Source organism: Staurois parvus, unplaced genomic scaffold, assembly GCF_062004578.1.
Source record: "Staurois parvus isolate SC_StPar_1 unplaced genomic scaffold, SC_StPar_1.0 ptg000031l, whole genome shotgun sequence".
Lineage (NCBI taxonomy): Eukaryota > Metazoa > Chordata > Amphibia > Anura > Ranidae > Staurois > Staurois parvus.
Genome location: NW_028317827.1, coordinates 2,244,603 through 2,267,309, shown reverse-complemented (window position 1 = coordinate 2,267,309; position 22,707 = coordinate 2,244,603). Strand labels below are relative to the sequence as shown.

At 40.3% G+C, this 22,707-nt stretch overlaps 1 protein-coding gene across 3 annotated transcripts in view; it reads right to left on the bottom strand.

Moving 5' to 3' along the window:
• The window catches only part of GALNT13 (polypeptide N-acetylgalactosaminyltransferase 13), a 398,708-nt gene that overhangs the window by 54,195 nt on the left and 321,806 nt on the right, over window positions 1-22,707 (bottom strand). For all 3 annotated transcript variants that reach the window (XM_089659616.1, XM_089659625.1, XM_089659631.1), the window contains exons 8-9: window positions 11,874-12,013; window positions 3,500-3,598 (exon numbers count right to left, since the gene is read on the bottom strand). In XM_089659616.1, coding sequence (XP_089515742.1) covers window positions 3,500-3,598; window positions 11,874-12,013 — 239 coding nt within the window. The remainder of the gene's footprint in view (window positions 1-3,499; window positions 3,599-11,873; window positions 12,014-22,707) is intronic.

Genomic DNA, 22,707 nt, shown 5'->3' with positions numbered 1-22,707 from the left:
ATGATAGAGTGAGAGCAATAATACTAGTGCTAGATCTCCTCTGTGACTCTAAACAGGTAACCTGTAAAACATTTTAAAAAGCTGCCTATGTAGATTTTTAAGTATAGTAGTTTGTCTACATTCCATGCATGCGCAATTTTAAAGCATAACATGTTAGGTATCTATTCGGCATAACATCATCTTTTTTATTTTATCAAAAACTGGGTTATATATTGTGTTTATTTTGCATTAAAATTTAATAAAGTGTATAAACAAATTGTGTTTGAAAAACCGCTATGCAAATACTGCGTAACATAAAAAATGTTATTCTCTAAGGTCCCTGCTAAACAAAAAAATATATAATGTTTGGGGGTTCTAAGTAATTTTCTAGCAAAAAATACTGATTTATACTTGCAAACAAAAAGTGCCAGAAATTGCTTGGCCTTTAAAGCGGAGTTCCACCCAAAAGGGGAAATTCTGCTTTAAAGATGGTCCCCCGCTCCCCATTAAGGATTGGCACCTTTGGGGAGCGGGTACCCGAATCTGACAGGCACCCTCTCCCACTTCCTCTGCGATTGCGATCGGAAACAGAAGTTGTCCTTCTACCCTTCCTCCCCGAAGTCTTGTGGAACACGTGACAGGTCCCAGAAGACTACAGGACCATTCATGAAGCGCAGCTCTACTCTCGCATGCACAGTGGGCACCCGGCTGTGAAGCCGCAAGCTGTCAGATGACAACGCCTGGAATACAGGTGAAACGGGCTGCGGTGGGGACAACACGGGATCTTGGGACTGGCGAGTGGCTGTTTTTGTAGCTGCTGACTTTTATTTTTTTACAGAGTGAGTGGAACTCCGCTTTAAGTGTTTATAATGTATGCAGAATTACTCTAATTGGCACCTGAAAAGTCCCTGTTGGTTTTATATTTACCAGTAGAATGATATCCCATTTGAAGTTAAAGTCTATTTTTTCATAATGTCATGTATCCTTTATTAAAATCAAATGAAGACTGTAATAAAAAAATACATTTAAGAATACTTTTGATGAACACATAACTGCACTAAGCAGTGGTATTATACAGTACAAGTGTCTAAAGTGTTGCAGTAAAGTTCAATTGTGTTAATTAGAAAGAAAAGAGGCAATGCTAATAACATATTAGTGTGATGATATTGAACAGCAGGTGCAGGAGAATACATTACACATCTTAAAAGGACCATGTGATCATTTATGAAAAACCTGCCAGAGGGGATGGGTAACACTGGAAAGAAATATAAGTAGTCAGGTATAAGACATGATAAGTAGAAACATACATACACACAATACTGACTACTTTTAAAGTATAATTTCACCTTTGATCTTCCATACATTTGAAAGGGACATACCCATGTTACAGGTGAAACATCCCATTCAAGTCGATGTTTACTGCCCAGGCTGCAGACATCGCGGAAGGCAACAGCTGATGTTGGAGGTAAGTATGGACCTGTGAAGGGAGGCTCAAGTCTTCTTATTAAGGGGGCCGGGGGAGTTTTTCTTACTAAAGCTGAACATGTTCTTTAAAGCTAAGAGATCTAAAGCCTAGTACACACAAGCCGAATGTCGGGCGGCATCAGCCGTTTCAGTAGAAACCGGCTAACATTTGCCCCATGTGTATGGCAGCCGGTCTGACAGAAGCCGGCCGTTCAGCCATCTTCTGTCCAAGGGACGTGACCGCAATAGGTCTGCCGACTGGATCCCAATCAGCCCTCTCAGCCAATGGCTGAATGCGCTGACCAGAGTGTTCTGGTGGGGGGCCATTCCCGCTGTCAGAACACGATAGCACAGCATGGGAGATCGCTATACTAACATCAGATAGTTAGTACAGCGGCTCCTTCTGAGCTGTATTTTTTTTTTTGTTTTTCATTTAGCCCACTGAGAGTCTTGGGAGAAATGTTTACTTAGGCCAATAACTCACTAGATAGTGAAACCAGCATGAGAATGATTATCGATAGCCACAAAAAATCTAAAATTGTTCTCAACTGCAACTGCCATATTTTATCTTGTCTTAACTGTGTCTGATTCAGTCTTGATCTTTGATCCTCTCATATGAAAAAGGAGGAATAATCTTTCCTGTCCTCACCCCTTGTGGCTGGACAGAACAGTGAGTGTCAGGAAAGGCTTGCTCATAGTGCAGATAAAGTTTTCTGGTGCATAAGAATGCTCATGCGCAGACTAGCAACTGGCCAGGCAGATTTGCACAAAAATGAGCATAGGTGCACGCACTTGCCTGTGTGCATGAGCACTCGCACATACGGGTGCGCACCTGTTATCAAGACTGGAGTCAAACTGCATATTTAAACAGGACAAATGCACTGGCTAATTGCTGTTTGGTCTGTGGCTTCTCTGTGTGTTTATCCTGATTCCAGTGCCTGACCTCTGATCTTGACCCGGCTTGCTCCTGACTCCACTTTTCTACTACCTGCCCTGACCTTGATTTCTCTGGATTCTGTCTCTGCTTAACGTCTCTGCCTGATCTGCCTCCACCGTTGCTGACATTAGCCTGTGTCCTAACTTTTCTCCTCCCTGCTGTTCATGCCCAATCTGCCTGTCTGTTGCTGACCCGGTTTGCCTGACCCTGCATCCAGCCTGCTCCAGCTTCGTAGTCCACTACGTTCTCATCTGATATGTCTGCCTGCTGCCAACCTGTCCACTTTTACCCTGCTTGCTGTGGCAAATGCCTACTACCAGTCATCTGCTATCAGCCTGCCTGCTGTGCCCTCTACCTGCTACCAGCCTGCCCTGCTGAGACATCTGCCTATCATTGGCTGCTCTGTTCCTGGAATCCTTTCCGCAAAGTGACAGCTACTACCTATGCAGACTACTGGACTGATCATGGCACTGATACCTCGCCGAGCTCTCATGATTACTATTTACACTATCAGGGATCCCTGAGTCGGAGCTCTATGAGAGGCATTTCTCTGCACGTCAGGCTCACTACCAGGTACATGGCTGTGGGAAAGGGCAGTAAGGTGAACCTTGCACTTTATCCTGCATGGGTTTGCTTGAGACACTGTCACTTTGCTCATTTATGGAAAAATGACAGTACTTCCAAATAGTCCTCCCAGCAAGGTATGCTCGCCAATCCACACTTGCTCAACACCTCCCTGCTCCAAGATTCAACCCTGAGTAAGCTCTGGTACCACAGTGTTGGATAGTACTGCATCTTAACTAGGTGGTTATATGGTTATGTCACTATACCTAACCCCCACCTTACCAATGTGGCAGCTTTCAGACTTAAGCATCCAATCACCATTCACATGCTCCCCCATTCCCAGAACAAATGCCATATTACAGCAATGGAAAGAAACTGGGAGGATGGAGCATGGATGGGTGGATATATTTTGTTGGGAGGAGATGACCAATGTAACATTGTTTCTTTAAATCCTGGAAGATATAAACACACCGATGTATGCAGCTAGGTATTCCTTAAAAGCAAATCAATATATTTTTAATGCAACTATTGTCGCAGACTAGCATATGAGCTTACCTGGTTTCCTCCCATGCCATGGCAATTGAATATGCCGACTTTTTCATTCTCTTTACGGCCCATGTTATCTAGACATTGGTTGGTTTCCACATTTCGTATCTAAAATGAAACATATCATAACAATCAAATTATAAGTGCATTTAAAAAAGCAATCAGCTAATAAAAGCTGTCCTAAATTATCAAATCTCCTTCAATGATCTCCTTCCATGATTAGTTTGGGGTGTCTCCAGAAGTTGGAGGTAGCACATACAGTAAACATACAATTGTGTTCCAATACAATAGTTATTGGTGGATTGGGTGATGGTCTTTGAATCTTTAAAAGAACCAAATTCCTTGTTCAGTCAAACTTTTATTTTTTATTGGATAGCTTATGGAAATGTTAGAACCCTTGTATTTTCATTGCTACCTGTGTCCCCACTGTGGAGATGTATCCCTCTATATTTGACAATCACGCTGGTTCAGAAAATGATAGAAAATTTGTAATTACAGAGGTTTTGCCAGAACAGAAGGTGGTGGGAAATTTTCCAAAAGGAATACTCGTTCCGGTGTACAATGTCTAAGAAGAGATTTCTCCTCACTTTGGAGAAATTACGTCTTATTTTTTATGTTTCTCTGCTTTCACTGATTGTTCTGAATATGTAAATAGCTTAGTCTGGACAAATGTTCACTTTAAAGCAAATCTGTAGTCACATAAAAGATAAAAAAATTAAAAAAGGTTCCTGCAAAGGAAGATTAGTATTACTTATTCATTCTGCCATCCATTCCTTCTGATCTTTGCTCTCAGATTAGAAAGTAAACCTTCCAATGGGGACACATTTTCCAGTGACAACTGTTTACGATTGGGATTTGTCCCACTTTGAAGAGATTTCCTCTCACTTCTTTTTCTGTCTCTGGAGTAGAAAGTGGAGGAAATCTCCTCAAGACCATAAAGACAGCATACATGTCTAAGAGGGTTTTAATTAATCCTTACTTTAAAAAATAAGTTATGGCTGTAAATACACTTGAATCCACCTATCAGTTTCTCATATTTCTTAAAGACTGTGTTGGTTGGTTGGTGAGATCTCTCTGTGCTTTCCTGGGTCCTGTACTCTTGCTGTGATAGTTATGAGGGGCTTGAACTCTCTTTGTTAAATTCATGGTGGTCTCAATGTTAGAGTATTGAAGACATATAAAAAGCCATGGGTTGACCAAGCTCCATGTATTCCTCAATTATCGCTATGGGTGGACTGACGTTTTTAGGTGACCTTGTCATAAAAAAAAGTCTACCTGAAGAAGAAGAGATGGAATACTTACCTTTTCCTGCTGCCTGAGATGCCATAATGACATTCTATTCCAGAGAAATCCTTTGGTGAAATTTGCTGGAAAACTGACTTTTCTGAGAGTGTCAACCTCTTTATGTCCTGAATGAGATACACTCACTGGACACTTTATTAGGTACACCTGTTCAATTGCTTGATAACACGAATTGCTAATCAGCCAATCACATGGTAGCAATTCAATGCATTTAGACATCTATACATGGTGAAGATGACTTGCTGAAGTTCAAACTGAGCATCAGGGGCGGACTGACAACTCATGGGGCCCCTGGGCAATAGGGGATCAAGGGGCCCCTGTGTCCTTGCCCAAACTCAAAAAAGCCTATGAAAAAGGTACCAGGGGCATCTCATGGGGCCCCCTAATGACCCCGAGCCCTCGGGCAGTGCCTGAGTTTCCAAATGGTCAGTCGGCCCCTGCCGAGCATCAGAATGGAGATGAAAGGGGATTTCAGTGACTTTGAACATGGCATGGTTGTTGGTGCCAGACGGGCTGGTCTGAGTATTTCAATCTACTGGGATTTTCACATACAACCATCTCTAGGGTTTACAGAGAATAGTCCGAAAAAGATAAAATATCCAGTGAGCGGCAGTTGTGTGGATGAAAATGCCTTGTTGATGTCAGAGTTCAGAGGAGAATAAGCAAGACTTGTTTGAGATGATAAAAAAGGCAACAGTAACTCAAATAACCACAACTACAACCAAGGTAAGGTATGCAGAATACCATCTCTGAATGCATAGCACATTAAATCTTGAAGCAAATGGGCTACAGCAGCAGAAGACCACACCAGGTGCCACTCCTGTCAGCTAAGAGCAGGGAACAGAGGCTACAATGTGCACAGGCTCACCAAAATTGGACAACAAAATACTGGAAAAATGTTGCCTGGTCTGATGAGTCTTGATTTCATCTGCAACATTCAGATGGTAGGGTCAGAATTTGGAGTAAACAACATGAAAGCATTGATCATGTCAATATGGACCAAAACCTTTTGAATCTATACTAGAAAGAATTAAGGCAGTTCTGAAGGCAAAGGGTAAACCAAAGCAGTACTAGCAAGGTGTACCTAATAAAGTGGCCAGTGAGTGCGGAGGTCAGCAGATGGAACTACAAATGATTGCAAGGGGTCAAGGAGATCGACACACCCGGAAGTGTCAGTTTCCCAGTGGTCTTCAGTGCAGCATATCACTTGAATGGAGTGCAAGTTCTTTGGAATAGGCAGCAGGAAAAGTAAGTATTCAGTCTCTTTAATTGAAGGTATAATTGTTTTTGATTTTTTTTTTAATCTGTTGGCTTTAAAGAAGAACTCCATGCTCGTTTTATCTAGGACCGCACAGAAAGGCTTTACTTACCTTATCCTTCGATCCTCCAGAAAACCACACTGCCCCATATCCAGCAGTGGACTGTTCCTGACGTTTGCACATCCAGAGCCAGTCTATGAGCATGATGACATCAGGAACAGTCCATTCACAAGAACGCTAGCATGCAGGGGGGCAGGATGGGTGGGGACCAGTCTTGTACTTGAAGGATTGGCAGATTAGGTAAGCATATCTCCACTCTGCAATCCCCTAGACAAGAACGAGCAGTTAACCCATGCAGGCACAGCCCCACTGCATGGGAAAATAAAAATGTTGCCTGGAGTTCTTCTATAAGGTTTTTTTTCACCATCCAAAGCTTGTTTTAGTCATTTAGATTTTGCTTTCAGATTTGCTTTGCTTGTGTTAATATTTCTGCAAATAAAACAAACATATATTTTTATGAGGGAAATAGTAACTTATAACCTGTACTGCACAGTCACTATACTAAACTAGGAACAAAATACAACATAATTAAACACTAGGGGCCTTGTTTGTGAAAGATGGTGTGATGTCTGAGCAAGCATAAATTAGCTGGCAGATCTATTCATTATCTACTATTGGAAAGCTTCAAATAGCCTCATATAAAAGGTTTGGCAACTGCATGGGGTAAATTACTGATTTTTTTTTACTCTTTGACTATAAATAGTCCTTATAAAAAATTGCAGTGGCCAAAGTAACCAATAAGCAGCCAGAATGATAATGGGATATTTCTGACTGTGGGTCCATTAATACTTGTTAATTTTACTTTATTCAGGCTGAAATTCCATTCATCTCCATGTGGTTCGGTCACCTGCATATGCAGAAGCTTACAAATGTGTAATATTTTATTACCTCTATGGATGTTAGACAATCTATTAAAAAAAATTGGAAAACTGCATTTATTATGCAGTTGTGTGCAATTTAATTGCAAAATCACTGTTGTAAATGTTTATTCTTTACTTTTGTTGCACCATACTAGATAGGTGCTAGGAGTAGATAGATTTAGTTCTGTATCACTTTATCCAGTGGAGCTGAATCTTTGTTGTTTGGTCAATTTAGCTTGTCTCACTGTAATCAGTGTGGCTGCAATTCTGGGTTCAGCAAATTTAGTTCTAGCTCACTGTCCTCAGTGCAACTGAATGTGATTGTTTAAAGTTTACACTGTGTCTCGTAGGCTGTAGATTTGTTTGCTCTCACTCTGTATTTTCTGAATCTTGTGGACAATTCTGGAACATAGGCATGGAATAATGTAAATGGGCAGCATGAATATTTATATTGTCCCAGCCAATCTTTGTGGACCATGCTGGGAAATGGGTATAAATAGTCTTGAGACCCCTGGCATTATTGTTTTGTCCTGGACAGGAGAAGTCCAACCTTGAAGGTCCTGCTGCCCTCTTGGCAGTCCTGCCATGTGCTTGCTATTCGTGACGCCTCAGCTGGGCTAGCTTTGAGGGGGCTGTCATCTGTGGATCTGGTACGAGATCAATGGTAGAGGTGTCTGGAAGACATTGGATGGAGGCATTTATTCGTCTGTGGACATTTGTGAGTACAGACTGATGTGATAGATCCTAGAGACTGTGGGCTGCTGCCACAGCTTTGGTGGTAGAGTCGGCTGTGTGTGCAAAGGGTACTGAAGAGTTCCAGTCCATCTATTTCTGTGTTACTCAAGTTGCTTAAAAAAGAAAGTGTGTGCCTTAATCTGCTTCAACTAAGCAAGTCCAAGTAACTGACCCCTACAAGGACTATGCTTAAAGTACTGCAGAAAAAAATTAGTGCCCTCATCTTGTACATAGTTCTTTTTGGAGCATCTTACTCATCCCTATCCAAGTTATCCTTAAAAATATAAACACCAAAAAAAAAAAAACACCTCTGGTCTGTTTACTGAGCCAGTGAGTGACTGTGTTTATGTGCCTGGCTGCTGGGGAAAAACTTTGAGTAAAGACATCAGGGACCTATCTAACTGCTGGAGCCTACGGCTTACCGCTGCACTTTGGTGCACAAACCAAAAAAAAAACTGCACCTTTAAAGTGTATACCAACCAAGAATGCATGAACTGTGGGAAGATTTGCAAAATCAACACAGAAATTATTTTTTTTATCATAGTACCTTTTACTTTTGTCTGTGTCCCTGTTGCACATTTTCTTTCATTTCCTGTCTGGTGAAAGTATTGTGACTGTGGCAGTAAGTAAGGGTATATATCAGCGCCCCAGGTGGCAGTACATACCCTGAGAGCGGTTCTATCCCCTCTCCACAATATAAAAAACTAAGGAAAATGTTTTGGCTGGACTTACACTTTGAGATGCATACTGTAGACTTCCATTTAAAGCTGAAGAAGAACTTTAAAAAATATCCTTGTTTTTGCAAGATTGAAGGGGAATATTGCAGCAAAGGCTGGTTTGGTCATTGTAACTTTTAGCAAGTTATTCATTTTCATTGTGTTAGCTTCTGATTTAGCTTATTATAGCAAGAATGCATGGACTTCTGTTTCTGACAACCTTCTAAAAACAATAGTTGTCTAAGTGTCATACTGGCTTCAATAATACCTTACATGAATCATATACACCAAGCTTTTTTGGTGGTTAATGGAAGTATTAATGACAGAGTATATACGAGGTGGTATCAAAAAATTTTGAGACTAGTTTTTTGTAACAAACCAAAAGATGGCAGCACAAGGCTGCACGCACGTCACAGGGAGTCAGTGTGCCAAAAAACATCGTCCTGTGCCAGGGGCGGACTGACCATTTGGAAACTCGGGAGCTGCCCGAGGGCCCGGGGTCAGTAGGGGGCCCCATGAGATGCCCCTGGTACCTTTTTCATAGGCTTTTTTGAGTTTGGACAAGGACACAGGGGCCCCATGATCCCCTATTGCCTGGGGGCCCCATGAGTTGTCAGTCCGCCCCTGTCCTGTGTACATCGGGAGCTGTGCAACTGGTGCTATTTTGCATTACCACATCTGCTATTTCATCATGGACAGCAAGTTAGAACAAAGAGCAAATGAAAAATTCTGTGTGAAACCCGTAAATTTAAGTTTCGTCACCGGTAATGATCCTCAACAAGAAGGACTGGTCATCCACGCTAACTGAGTTCTTGGCAGACTGCGACACGGTGTTCGTTCTGCTCATGAGTCAGCAGCCTGGGTATGAACTTGGACTGGACTGGACTGTTCCATATGACACACCGACAATGGCAGCAATGTTGTGGATTGTTCTCCAACGATCATCATGCACAAGTTGCCAAATGGTTTCCACATTTTTGGGGGATGAGCTCGTTGAAGGTCTTCCTGATCTCTTCTCGTCTTCCAGCGATGTTCTTCCTCTCTTAAAGTGTGCGTACCACTCAAAACACCTCCAACAACTCACTGTCAAACATCTCTGTAGTAGATTTTCCTAGTTTTATGCAGAATTTCACATTTGCTCTTTGTTCTAACTTGCTGTTCATGATGAAATAACAGATGTGGCAATGCACATGGTCAGAATAGCAACAGTTGCACAGCTCCCGATCTACACAGAACGATGTCTTTTGGAACACTGACTTATGACAGTCAGCGCTTACTGTGACTGTGCATGCAGACTTGTACTGCCGTCTGTTGGCTTGTTACAAAACTAGTCTCAAAACTTGTTGATACCACCTTGTACATTATACCCAGGCATCTGCATAGGCATTGTATTTCTCAAATGCATCCTTTCTTAACCAGGGTTCCCGTAAATCCCTTGGGTTCCTCCAGAGATTGCTAGAGGTTCCTTGAGCTATAAGTAATTTCTGCCTCTTAGATATGTAACCACTGATGCTAATGATCTTTTTAGCTATCTGTAAGGGGAAATTATTACCATTGAGCACTATTGTGAGAAGCATTCTTTCCACTGACTAGCACACTAATGTACCATGAGCTGTAGGTATAATATATATTAGTAGGGGTTCCCTGAGACCTAAAAGATATTTCAAGGGTTCCCCAATGTTAAAATGGTTGAGAAAAGCTGTTCTAATGACAGCTTTATTTTTAAAGATTGATTTACTAAAAAGTGATGAATTACCTACACGTAGAGCCTGGTGGGCTTATCCAGCTCTTGCTTTCTTATACATCCTGGAAACTCCAACAGAGGGATCTCCCTGCTATATTTCTCGGTTCTGTCCATGTCTACATGGAAGTTTTTTATGTGCCCCACCCATTTGTGTGTTCCAGGCCCTCCTCTTACATTCTCCGTAATATAAAATAAATATAAATTCAGTCAGGAGAGTGGACACCCTCATAATAGATGTAGGACACCTTTACATGAAATAACACGTTACCTTAACGCACATGTGGGAGATTAACTAAAACTGGAGCACACAGAATCTGGTACAGCTGTGCATAGTAACCAATCAGCTTCTAACTTCAGCTTGTTAAATTAAAGCAGAGTTCCACCTAAAAGTGGAAGCTCTGCTTGTTTGCCTCCTCCCCCCTTCATTGCCATGTTTGGCACTTTTTTTGTGGGGGGGAAGGGCAGAGAGCGGGTACCCACTCCCATTTCTGGCTCAGTTCCGGAAGTCCGGCCCCCTCCTTCCTCCCACAGTCTCCTGGGAACCTTCACAGGTCCCAGAAGACTGCTGGACCAATCAGGAGGCACAGAGCTATGCACGCATGTGCAGTGGGCACCCAGCTGTAAAGCCGCAAGCTGTCACAGCCTGGTGCCCACAGTTGAGATGCCAGCGCCGTGGAGAGAAGAAGAAAAGAAGGGACAGCGTGGGTGAGCACATCACTGGACCCTAGGACAGGTAAGCATGTGTTTATTAAAATCAGATGCTACAGTTTTTGTGGCTGCTGACTTTTAATAAACACAAAAACGGCTGGAACTCCGCTTTAAGCTTTGGAAATAAAACCTGAAACTTGTTTGGTTACCATGCACAACCTCACCAGATTTTGTGTGCACCAGTTTTAGTAAATCTACCCCTTAGTTTCATGGGAAACTCCACTTTTGTTAAAAAAAATAGCAAATAAAAAATATATAAATAAATAAATATATATATATATATATATATATATATATATTACGCATTTACTACACAAGTCATGCTGTAATTTAATGTTATTTATAATTATTTTTCATTTCTATCTGCAGGGCTGTAATTTTTTGAGAAATGCAATGCAATATGGCAACCTGGAGTCCTTCTGTACACAGTTGCTGTATAGAACATCCCTAGAAACATTATTCCCTGCTTGTGTGATTGCTGATTGTGGCTCATTGCTTTTCCAAGAACTCTGCACTAAGATACAAGTCAATATATAGGCATTAATAGGATGAGATGATGATGATGAGATATTCCCCAAGGGTTAACAAACATTAAAGAGATGCAGACCCAGCAACTTTTCTCAGAGTACTGAAAGTGCACCAGATGATTATAATGAACCAAATCTTTCCGTTCCGAATCAGTCAGCAAACAGCTATTTCTTCAGAGCAACAAAAGGTAGACATTTGCAACAAAGTTTATTAAAACCCATGTAATGTATATAGATCACCCAGAGGGGATTATTTTTCTATCGACAAAAGTGAAGCAACTCTTTGAATGGGCGTGAAATGCTTGTTTGTTTTTATTCTGCTGCATGTATTTATAATCACATTACTATTAATGTATATATCTCTATTTCATGACAAGGCATTGTAACCAAATGAGTCACTCCATCACATCTTTTTTTTGATTACCAAAAACGAGAAAATTAAATATTTAATGAAAAGGGTAAGAAATCATACCTCACCAAGTGAAAAATAACGCCTTGGAATCTGGGAGTCCGGATAGATTGTTTCAAGGTACCAGGAAAATGGATGACACTTCAGTTTTTCTCGAAGAGCCTTCCTCTCTGACACGTCACCATAATCAACCTTGACAACACCTGGAACATTGGGAGGACAGCTTTTATTTAATAATCTTCCCCAGGCAGTGTGTCAGCAAGTTTAATGTTCCTTTGTAGAGCTGCTGTGATTATCTTTCAGCCTCATTCAAGGAGGAAGTGCCATGAATAGGCGCAAAGTGATAGAATGTCCAAAAACCAACAAGATTTCAGTTTACTGGGGTCAAATGAAGAGTTATAGAAGACTGAAGGATGAAAAAGTATTTTTTTTTTAATTTAAATTGTTCCTAAAGTGTATGTAAAACCTAACAATGAACTTCTCTTATTTGCTACCTTTTGGTCTGTTGAATATACGATTAAACATGGTGATAAATGCAAAATGATAAATGCAAAAAATAGCTGTTGATTCTTTATGCGTTTTGTGTACACTTTCTGTGTTATCTTAGTGAGTCTCATTAGTTGTTTTAGTTTATATCTTAAGACTACAGAATGAATAGTCTCTGTGTTGTGAAAAATAGGTTAGGGGAAGGTTTAAGTAGTTTAGCAAAAGAAACTTGGGCAGGGCTGACACCACTATGTGTTGTCATCCCACAATAGGACTAAGGCATGCCATACATTATGCAAATTTCTTTCCTTCAACCACTGGTTGAAAGAAAGAAAATTGCTTGATTTCCCCCCTCAACACAATCAGTGTTGATGGGGGAATCCCTCATGCAGTGCTAATGACTTTTGTTTGCGGGAAGCTTTTTCCACTGGCAGAATACAATGATCACTGCTGACGGCTATAGCCACCAGCAGTGATCGGGTGGATTGACTTAAGTTCAACCAACCTGCCATTAGGCGGATCGAAATGTGGTTGGTTCCTTATTAACTTAGGGCTTTGTTCATACAGGAAATGGTAAAAAAAACAAAAAATGAGGTTGATATGCCCCCCAACCGCCCATTCAAAGCCTAACATGACAGGCAGAGGGGTTCATACACATGCCCCATTGCAATGCTTTGTTTCACAGTTGGAGAAGATTTTACTGAGCATGTCAAGTTTGACAGGCAGTGCTGCCTGTTAAATTCTCATAATGAAGGTAATGGTATCACAGGGGAGGCACATTGTCACCATGCAAAGTTCCTGTTCGACTCCAAAAACAGACCAAAAAAAAAACAGATATTCAGGAGGGGGCAGTATCACCTTCTGAATGCCTGCAAACGTCTTCACGGCCACCTCTAAAAAAATGGTCCATTGTGGATCGCTTTTCAGTGGGACTTTTAACATTACCACCCATGTGCAAAGGACCTAAGCAACTGAATGTTCTGCAGAACAAGTATTTTTCTGTGCTTTGGGGTCTTTAAAAAGGAAGTATGCATGCATTGCATAGATTTACTGTATATGTGTATTTCCCCAGATGTACCCTTTAAGAAAAACCAACAAGCAAATTCTTCTATAGAGGAAAACCAATAAATGCATTACTGCAACAGATTTTGCAGAGCAACACAGCACTTCTGATCTCTGTAGAATAGATCATTTACAATCATTTAAATAGCACGGAGGTCGGATGCATACAACAGGCAAGGTTTAGTGTGTACCTGTTGCACCTGTTAGCATTACAGACCAATATAAACGCCACCATGACGTTTAGTAATCAGTTACATGACCACAAAATCTGCAGATACAACAGCGGCTGTAAACTACAGACATGATCACCACTCCCTCTCATTGCATTGTTCATTGAATTGTGTTTGGAATTCTAATCCATGCTTCTTTGTTCTTTTTAATCTTTTTTGATGTTTCATTCTTTCAGATCCTTTATTTATCTCTTAGAGGACAGACTTGGGATGAAAACAAGTCAATTTACATTAGCAGGCCTATGTTGTTTTCCTCTCTGGTGTTGTTGGGTTATGCAAACTTATCAAAATATAAGAACGAAGCAAATGACTTCCAATATGTTTTCACATGATCTGTTGACCACAATTAAGGGGTTTGTACAGCAAATAAAGTGAATCTGCTAACCCAATGATTCACAACCATTTCTAACAGAAAAGGTTTGATTAATGTTTGCACCCCCTCCAAAAGTAATATCACATTTGAAGATGAAGAATTTTGGACCACCATCTGAACACATTCAACACCGTGGGTAAACAAATTGAATTAAAAAAATATGTTCCAAATTGTAGAAATATAAATTCATGGTCCATTCTGAAATCCTCAGGTCTCCAACAGCAAAATATTCCTCAAACAATATGCAATGATTGTGTCAGTGCCAGGAGCGCTCCTGACCCATGGTAACTGATGGTCTCATTCCAGCATCCTGGTTTTGGCAGAGCTACACTCTCCCTGACTGACTGTCCACTTGCAGGGTGATTGGTGTAGATACAGCCTCTGGGTGGAATCCAACCCTGTTTTAAGCCTGCCAAGCCCTTAGTGTCATGCTTGCATTAGTATTTGCAACACATGCTTCACTCCCACTGTTCTCCTGCCTTGTTCCTGTGCCTTGACCTCCATCTTTGCCCCAGCCCTGTCCTGCCAGCTGGTTTAGATTCCCTTGTTATCAACCCCGGATTGGACTTTTGACTACACTCTGAACTCTGCCTGCCCTGAACCTGGACTGCCATTGGACCACTTTGCAAATTTGCCAACTGCAAGCACAAACTAAGCACAGTAAACAGGGACTTGTGGTTGGAGAACAGGCAGAGTGGTCAAATGGCAGTCGAGGTTCAGGGCAGGCAGATTACAGAGCATAGTGAGGGTCAAATCCATGGTCAAAGGGCAAGCTGATTTCAGAGCATAGTTATGTATTATGTATAAGACCTGAGGGAAACAAAGTACTGATAGACCTGGTTGTCTTATGGGAAAGGAGGTTGCTATAGGTGAAGAACACACAAGCCAGCTATAGAGCCTGACCACCAACACAAGGGGTAGGACTGACAGTCAGATGTTACATTATAATGATTTTAAATGCAATGCTCTGACAATCAGTTAATTACTTGATGTTAATTCTATTATTTTCTCCTTTTGTTTAAATAAACATTGATATTACTATCTATGCAACATATATAGGTTTCCTCTAAAGTTTGGAATGTCCAATTACAGGGGTTAGACAAAAAAATGGAAACACTACATGATTCGCAGGTGTGAAAGCGGAAGTGATGTAACATTATTTTGCTTCCACTGTGTGATGAGACACCTAGCTAACAGGTAGGAAGCCTCACGTTCGTCATTCTCTGCTAGTAATATGGAGTCATATCAGAGCTTACTTAGCTTCAAAGAGGGCAAATATTTGGTGCCACTTAGCTGGTGCCTCTGTGACTGAAGTTGCCAATTTATTTGCCATGTCACGGGAACTGAGTGAAAACTGAAATTGAGCTCTGCAGTCACTTTTGCAGCATTTCTTTTTGGTCAGCTGACCATGCCGACTGTGCTTAAGATTATCAGACGATGTTTTCCTGGAAACTATATATGCCGTCATAAACGTTGATACTATACCTCGCAACACGGCAAATAAATTGACCCTCTGTACACAGCACTTCCTGTTCATTCACTCTGAAGCTGAGGCTGAGGAATCTGTGTCCTCAATCTCTTTCTCTGTCTCAATAGTAAGACATTGGGGGGTTTATTTACTAAACCTGGAGAGTACAAAGTCAGGCTCACGTCTGCATAGAAACCAATCAGCTTCTAACCTCAGCTTGTTCAGTTAAGCTTTGGCAATGAAACCTGGAAGCTGATTGGTTTCTATGCAGAAGTGAGCCTGACTTTGTACTCTCCAGGTTTAGTAAATAAACCCCTGGGTGTCTGTTTAGGCCCTTGATATTTCACTGAAGCCAATCCCCTCCCACAGGGCTGTTAAAAATATGTAAAACAAAAATTGTAAAAAATAATTGAAAAACGCAAGTAAGGGTTCATTCTCGCAGACATTCTGGTTGCATGAATGAGTAGTTTGTTCAGCAACCCTGACAATAATAAAAGTATATTCTAAAACTCATGTGTGCAGATCTTCTGTAGTGAAGTAAGTGAAAACTCACAGCCAAATCATTGACGTAAGAGTGCTAATAACTTCCTGATGTCAGCTCACTTTGAACATCATAGATACAAACTGGAGAAGATTAATTTTGCATACCATTGAAGCATTTCTGTCAGTTAATTAAAATTTAATTTTCTCACCAATATGTGGCGTTCTATTAAACCACTGACAAGGAAAGTAGAGGGAAAATTACTTTCAGTCCCACGTGCCCCAACGTGGAAACCCTTAGCAACTCGATGAGCTTTTTGGCAATAAACTACACACATAATTGAAAGACGACGGGAGATCATACACCATTGCATGACTAATCAATGTGGAATATGTCCTCAGCACATGCCCCTGATCTGGTTTATATTTTCCTCATGCCTAAACAGGTCTATCTATCAGGAGATGTGAGAAGCAAATTTAGGTGAAATCTCATGTCTTTGAAGCAATCATCACATTTGTCAAGCCGTGACACGCTGATTGTACCACCTGCATATTAATTGGTTACATACATTTAGTATTGGAAGAGTAACCTATATGAACCCGTAATACAAAGTATTGTGTGTTGTATGAATGATAATGAAGAGTTAGATAAGGATGCAGCAAGAACCTGAAATATCTAATACATTATGTTATTCATTTATAACATAATTCATTAATATAAAAAATAGTAATGAAGGAATGCTTCTGTAACCCATAAAAACAATCACAAAACACCTTAGTATTTCTAATACTCCATGAATCCAGCATGACATGTTTGTAAAAAAAAAAAAATGCAACGTTTACAATCACTTTAATGGCTCTGTGCAGGGAAGATCAGCATCTGAGCCCAGAGAAGCTGGAGGCTGATAGATTGGAGGTAGTGTAAGGCATTACAATTAAATTTAAAGTAAAAGTTTACCAGTATTGTACATTCTATTTAAATTATTATACCTATGCAAAAAGGCTTAGCCTTTAGTATTACTTTAACATAAAAGATTTATATTCCCCTCCCCACCCCCCTCACACACACACTTCATATAGCTTCATGTCTATTAGTTAAAATACCCTGTATAACCTACTTCTGAGTATATTTATTATTAATATATTTGCAGTGGTTGGGCAAAAATATGGAAACACTACTGCATTCCTTGCATTAAGGTGAAAAACGTTGCCCCCTCCCTTTCCTGTGTGCATTTGTTCTCCCCTCTCTTCCTCTTCATACAGCACTTGAGCAGCAGCAGGAGCCATTGGCTCCATCTGCTGTCAATCAAATACAGTGAGGAGGAAGTGGTGAGTGAGGCTAAGTCTCACTGTGTAAGACTATGGAGCGCTGCTCTATAGACACACAGATTGGGAGTGCACAGACTCCTCCATAGCAAGCAGCTTGTTATAGGGACAGATGAAGAAGGGGAGGAGCCAACATAGCCGGCAGGGGACCCAAGAAGAGGTGTATCAGGGCCACTCTGTGCAATACCACAGAGCAGCTGAGTATAACATATTTGTTATTTTAATTTAAAAACATTTTTTGACTTTGGTAACACTTTTAATAATTTTGATCTCTGAGTCTGATGATATGTATCAAATTATATCTCTAATAGTATATATACACCTCTTCTGTCCATTATTCTCAGAGTGGATTAGATATTTTGTTCCCTAACCACATAGCTGGTTATTCATATTTACCACTGCATATACTGTAGATATTGAAGAATACATTATCTTTTTTAAAATTTACATAATAACTAAATTATATGCAAATATAAATAACACTGAATGAAAAAAAATAAATCCCCTCTACCCAAACTCAAGAAAAAACCCTCACACATTTAAAATGAGTCGGGTATGTAGGTTGACATTACACTTGAAAAGTGCTTAGTTTTTTTAAATGTTCTTTTTTTTATAACAGATTTCCCATCTCTCAGTGGTTTGCAGTTTCAATGGTGACATCTTCAGGCTGAAAGAATGTAGTACTTCTAAAGCCTCTGATACTGTATATAAATGATACATTTATTACCAGTTATTTTGAAAAATAAATTCTTGATGTAGAGCTGCTTAAACTTGACATTTTTTATTAGAACAGAAAAGATCTGAGAGATATTTGAGAAATGGCTTTTGAACAGGAAACACTTAATCTTAAAATGAGCATTTCAGGATGACAAAAAGTATAATTTGTTGCTATAATCTCTCAGAATTCTGAAAAATGTATGGGTATGTGTCCCACCACAAATGAAAGATTAAAATGCACTTAAGAGTCTGAAGAACCTGATTCCTCTGTTGGCATCAGTCCAGGGCTAGATTTATTAGAAGGCCCTCATGGGACAGTGCCAAGGGCAGCAGAGTTAGTAGGGGCACCAAACTTCCAAAATTACACATTGTGAATTAGTGCATTGTGGTATTGTGTGCCTAGGTTAATTGCCACCCAAGGAGTCAGTTTTTGCCACCACCTCAGACACAACACCATGCCTATTATTTGCTTGGTAGCTCAGTTCTCAATGCTCCATGAACAGAGAACTGGGGACTGTCAATCATCGCTGTCTGCTCTGCCCCCACCACCTCCAATGGGAGCGACTGGCTCAGGCTGTCGGCAGATCGCTAAGAGGCAGAGCTAGGTGCTGGTCAAGCCTTCTTTGTGGATCCCATATGGTTGGAATCTTTCCCCAGCTTGGACCGGCTCTGTGAGGCCTTCAGCCAGTTGTTGGCTGAAAAAAAAAAAGTCACAGGAGTGTAGAACAAACTGCACTTCTGTGATCCAAAGAAGTACAGCGAAACAAGCTTGGGCTGTACTTCTCCTTTAACATTTAGTTTGCTAAAGTACTTTTTGTATCGTAAAAAAATGTAGCCTTCTGATATCACTGCATCAAAGAAAAAAAACATCTAAGTACAAGAAGAGTATGCACCTAAAGCTCCTCACATTATATCAGTTACATTCAATGCACCCTCCCATTTCCATAGATAAAATTAAAGTTAGACACACACTAGTTGGGCCTATTATCCCTAATTAAACCTTTCTTGCTGCTGGTCAACTTCACACTGCTGTATCTTCTGCAGTATAATAATTCTTGTAGTAAAACCCCAGCTTGCATCCTCTTTTTCTAGGACAGTTAAACCTAACACTGCTATTTAAAGTTTTTCTGCTGCAGCCAAATTTTGTATCCTCTGCTATCTCTTAATTTTTGCAGTAAATCATCCTCCTGTACTCTGTTTCCCTAGTACAATCCAGTCAATTCTATCTACTCCTGTTTTATCTGGGCTTTCTTAAAGTGGCTCTAAGAGCTAGGCATTCCCTGCATTAAGGTAAAAAAATGTCCCTGTATTCGTATGTCCCCCTCACCACCCTGTATACTGACGTGAGCCAGATCTCAATCAAGCGCTGTACCCATTGTACTGCCATTGACTCATGCTGCTGTCAATCAAATCCTGTAAGCAGACAATAGGAGGCAGGAGTGAGCCATGCTGTGTATGCCAATGGACACACTCCGGCCGGCTTCAGATCGAGAATACAGGCAGGGCCCTATAGTAAGTAGTTTGCCGGTGAGGGACTCCAGAAGAGGAGGTTTGGGGCCGCTCTGTGCAAAACCATTGCTCAGCACAGGCAAGTATAACATGTTTGTTATTTTAGAAAAAAATGCATTTACAACCACTTTAATTCTTAATTAGAACTTGAGAGAAATTGGCCAGCTGCAGGACAAATTTGCATCCCTGAGAACTAGGAAGACCAAAAAAAAACTAATGGAAAAAGCTACATGAAAAAATATTTTTTTGATAATAAAATGAATCAGATTCAGAAGCTGCTGTTGTGTGTAAGATAAACTTATTGTAAAAGAATTGCAAATATGTGCTACCAGTGTATGCTGTTGCGCAGACTGTCCTTGAAAATTGTAGAGATCTCTAAAACCACATAGCTTTAAGGCATCCTGTAAGACTGTTATTTAACGGAAAGTATATTTTCTATGTTGCCCTTGTCCTTGAAAATAAAATCCTACGGTATGATAATTTTATTTTTGGTTTGCATTGGTGCATGTCTTCAATGGCAGTGCTCAGCAATTCATGACATTTTTACAGTATTTTATCTATTAGCCCAAAAATGTCCAGATTTAAAGCAGTAGTACACTGCATCTGAGCACCACAAAAACAAAAATGTTATTTAATTCAATTTTAGTATTCAAAGCAAACTCCTGCATCCATTCTGGTCTGCATGTTTTATTTTGTTGGGAAATCACATTTGAAAAAAAAAAAAACCTAATATTTCTAGCTGTGGCCATCTGAGTAAGGAAAGATGATTCATGTAGCATTTACTTCCTGGAATCCATCTACCCTTAGCTCAGGCATGCCGGCAAGAGGGTATGCTTAGCTGAGAAAACCCTCTCCTCCCCTCTTGAAGTCTCCTGAGATGTACAACATTTTCTCAGGCCTGGAAACCAGGAAGCAGGTGAAGAAGTGTAACAAAAAATAGTTTAAAACAAGCAAATATAATATAATTTCCTGTCTATTTACTAATGCTAGCAGCATAAGGAATAGAAATAGTTAATGCTGACCAAGAGAGTGAAGTTTCGCTTTAACAAGATTTGCCCTCATAGATTTCAATGGGTTTTAACCCTACATTTGGGTTTGCCAATTTTGAACAAGATTCTCCTTGGCAAATGGAAATGGAGCAGTAGGACAAGCATGACTCACCATAAAGGGTTGGAAAAGATATTCCAACTGTTAAAGAGACTAAGCTCTGGTTAAAACAAATTCTCTTCCATTGCTCTCAGCCTCCTCCAAATCTCCAAATTCCTTTTATTTGTTGCTGTAATACAGCCTGTTAAAGGGTGGTTAAGTTCATTCTCCATGTTCCTACTGTATGTAGGAACATAGGCCATCTCGGGAGGGAACAAGAGAGGGTGGCTATGGACTATGGGATGTGTAGTGTGCTTACAGCAATATGATTGACCACAACTAGCAAGAAAATGTTCTAAGGAGACGAAAAAACACAGTAAGAAACAAACTCATGAAAAATAGGTTACAGGGCCATGTGCATGGGTTATTTTTGAAGAATAAGGATATAATTTAGAGTCACTTTAAAGTGGTTGTAAAGGCTAAAAGTATTTTACCATCTGCCGCATATTTCGTACCATTTGTAAATGAACATGTGCTGAGAGCACGCACACTGCACATGTGTCGGCGTCCCACGGTAAGGTCCCGATCTCTCCTTGCGATTGGGACCTTACCGATCAAGTGAATGCCGTAACAGCCAATCACAGCGGTCACGTGACCCTAAACTCCGCCCCACCTCCCGGCATCAGAAACCCTTAAAGGGCCTAGAGGCGTTGGTATGAAGGGGTTAAAGTATAAAACCTTTCATGTTTAGCTCTGCCCAACCTCCCTAAATACTTACCTGAGCCTAATCTCGATCCAGCACTGTGCCCATCTTCAGTGCTGCGTTCTCTTCTCTCTCTTCCCAGAGAGACTGAGGCAGCAGTGGGAGCCATTGGCTCCTGCTGCTGTCAATCAAATCCTTTTTAAAATCACTTATAACCTGCGTTCGGATACTCCTTGTATATGAAATAACCTAACAAATAATAACTGCACCAATAAATGTGCGAATGTGTATAGCTGCTGCTTCTGTGAAAGGTACTGACCTTTGGATCTAATATTATAGATTTTTAATTATAGTTTTTTAATTATAATAAACTGTATTTCACTATGTGGGTCCCCTTTTCTCTCTATTACACATCCGTATGAGGGGTTTATAACTGTGAATGGAAATTCAGCAACCGGGGATTGGGTAAAGGACTGGACCCCAAAGAGGACTATAAATCCCAGATGAACCTATTAAGCACACAAGTGCGATAGACTCTTATAATATATTAAGACTCCACGCAAGTTGGTGAGTAAGTAGGACCACCGGAGGGGAGGATTTTTGCACTTTAGAAATATTGTACGTTTGCACACAAAGAGACTAAATACCACTTCATTTAAAATTAATTTCATATTTATTTATTTATTTAATATTTATTGTGACGGTGTGCTTGTATGAACATTGTGATATAGAGCAGATTGCATGAATTTTATTGATATGTGTATATCATGAGTCAATCAAATCCTGTAAGCAGAGATCAGAGGGCGGAGCTGAAAAATATTGTACGTTTGCACACAAAGAGACAAAATACCACTTAATTTTAAATTAATTTCATATTTATTAATGCAATATTTATTGTGACGTATGAATATTGTGATATAGAGCAGATTGCATGAATTTTAATGATATGTGTATATCATGAGTCAATCAAATCCTGTCAGCGGGGAGCAGAGGGCGGAGCTGAGCCACACTGTGTGCATCAATAGACGCACACAGCTTGGATCAGGAGCAAGTCCATATGAGTGCCCCCATAATAAGCAGCTTGCTATGGGAGTACTCAGAGAAGAGAAGGAGCATAGAGCACCAGCTGGGAACTGCAGAAGAGAAGTATCAGGGCTGCTTTGTGGAGCAGGTAAGTATAACATGTTTATTATTAAGAAAAAAATAAAAGAATCTTTACTATCACTTTAACTGTGGACTAGAAAGACAGAATCTATACGTATATGATATATTAACAATATGATTAGAATTCCTCAGCTGTAATCTTTTTTCCAATATACACAGATTATGCATTATGCATGAGGTATTGCTTTAGCTAGGTCATAGTGGTGCACACTTTTTTTTAAGGCTTGTCAAGATAAGGAGTGAGTGATTGATGAATGTGAAAGCCATTTCTGGGTCTTGAGGAATATATAGAC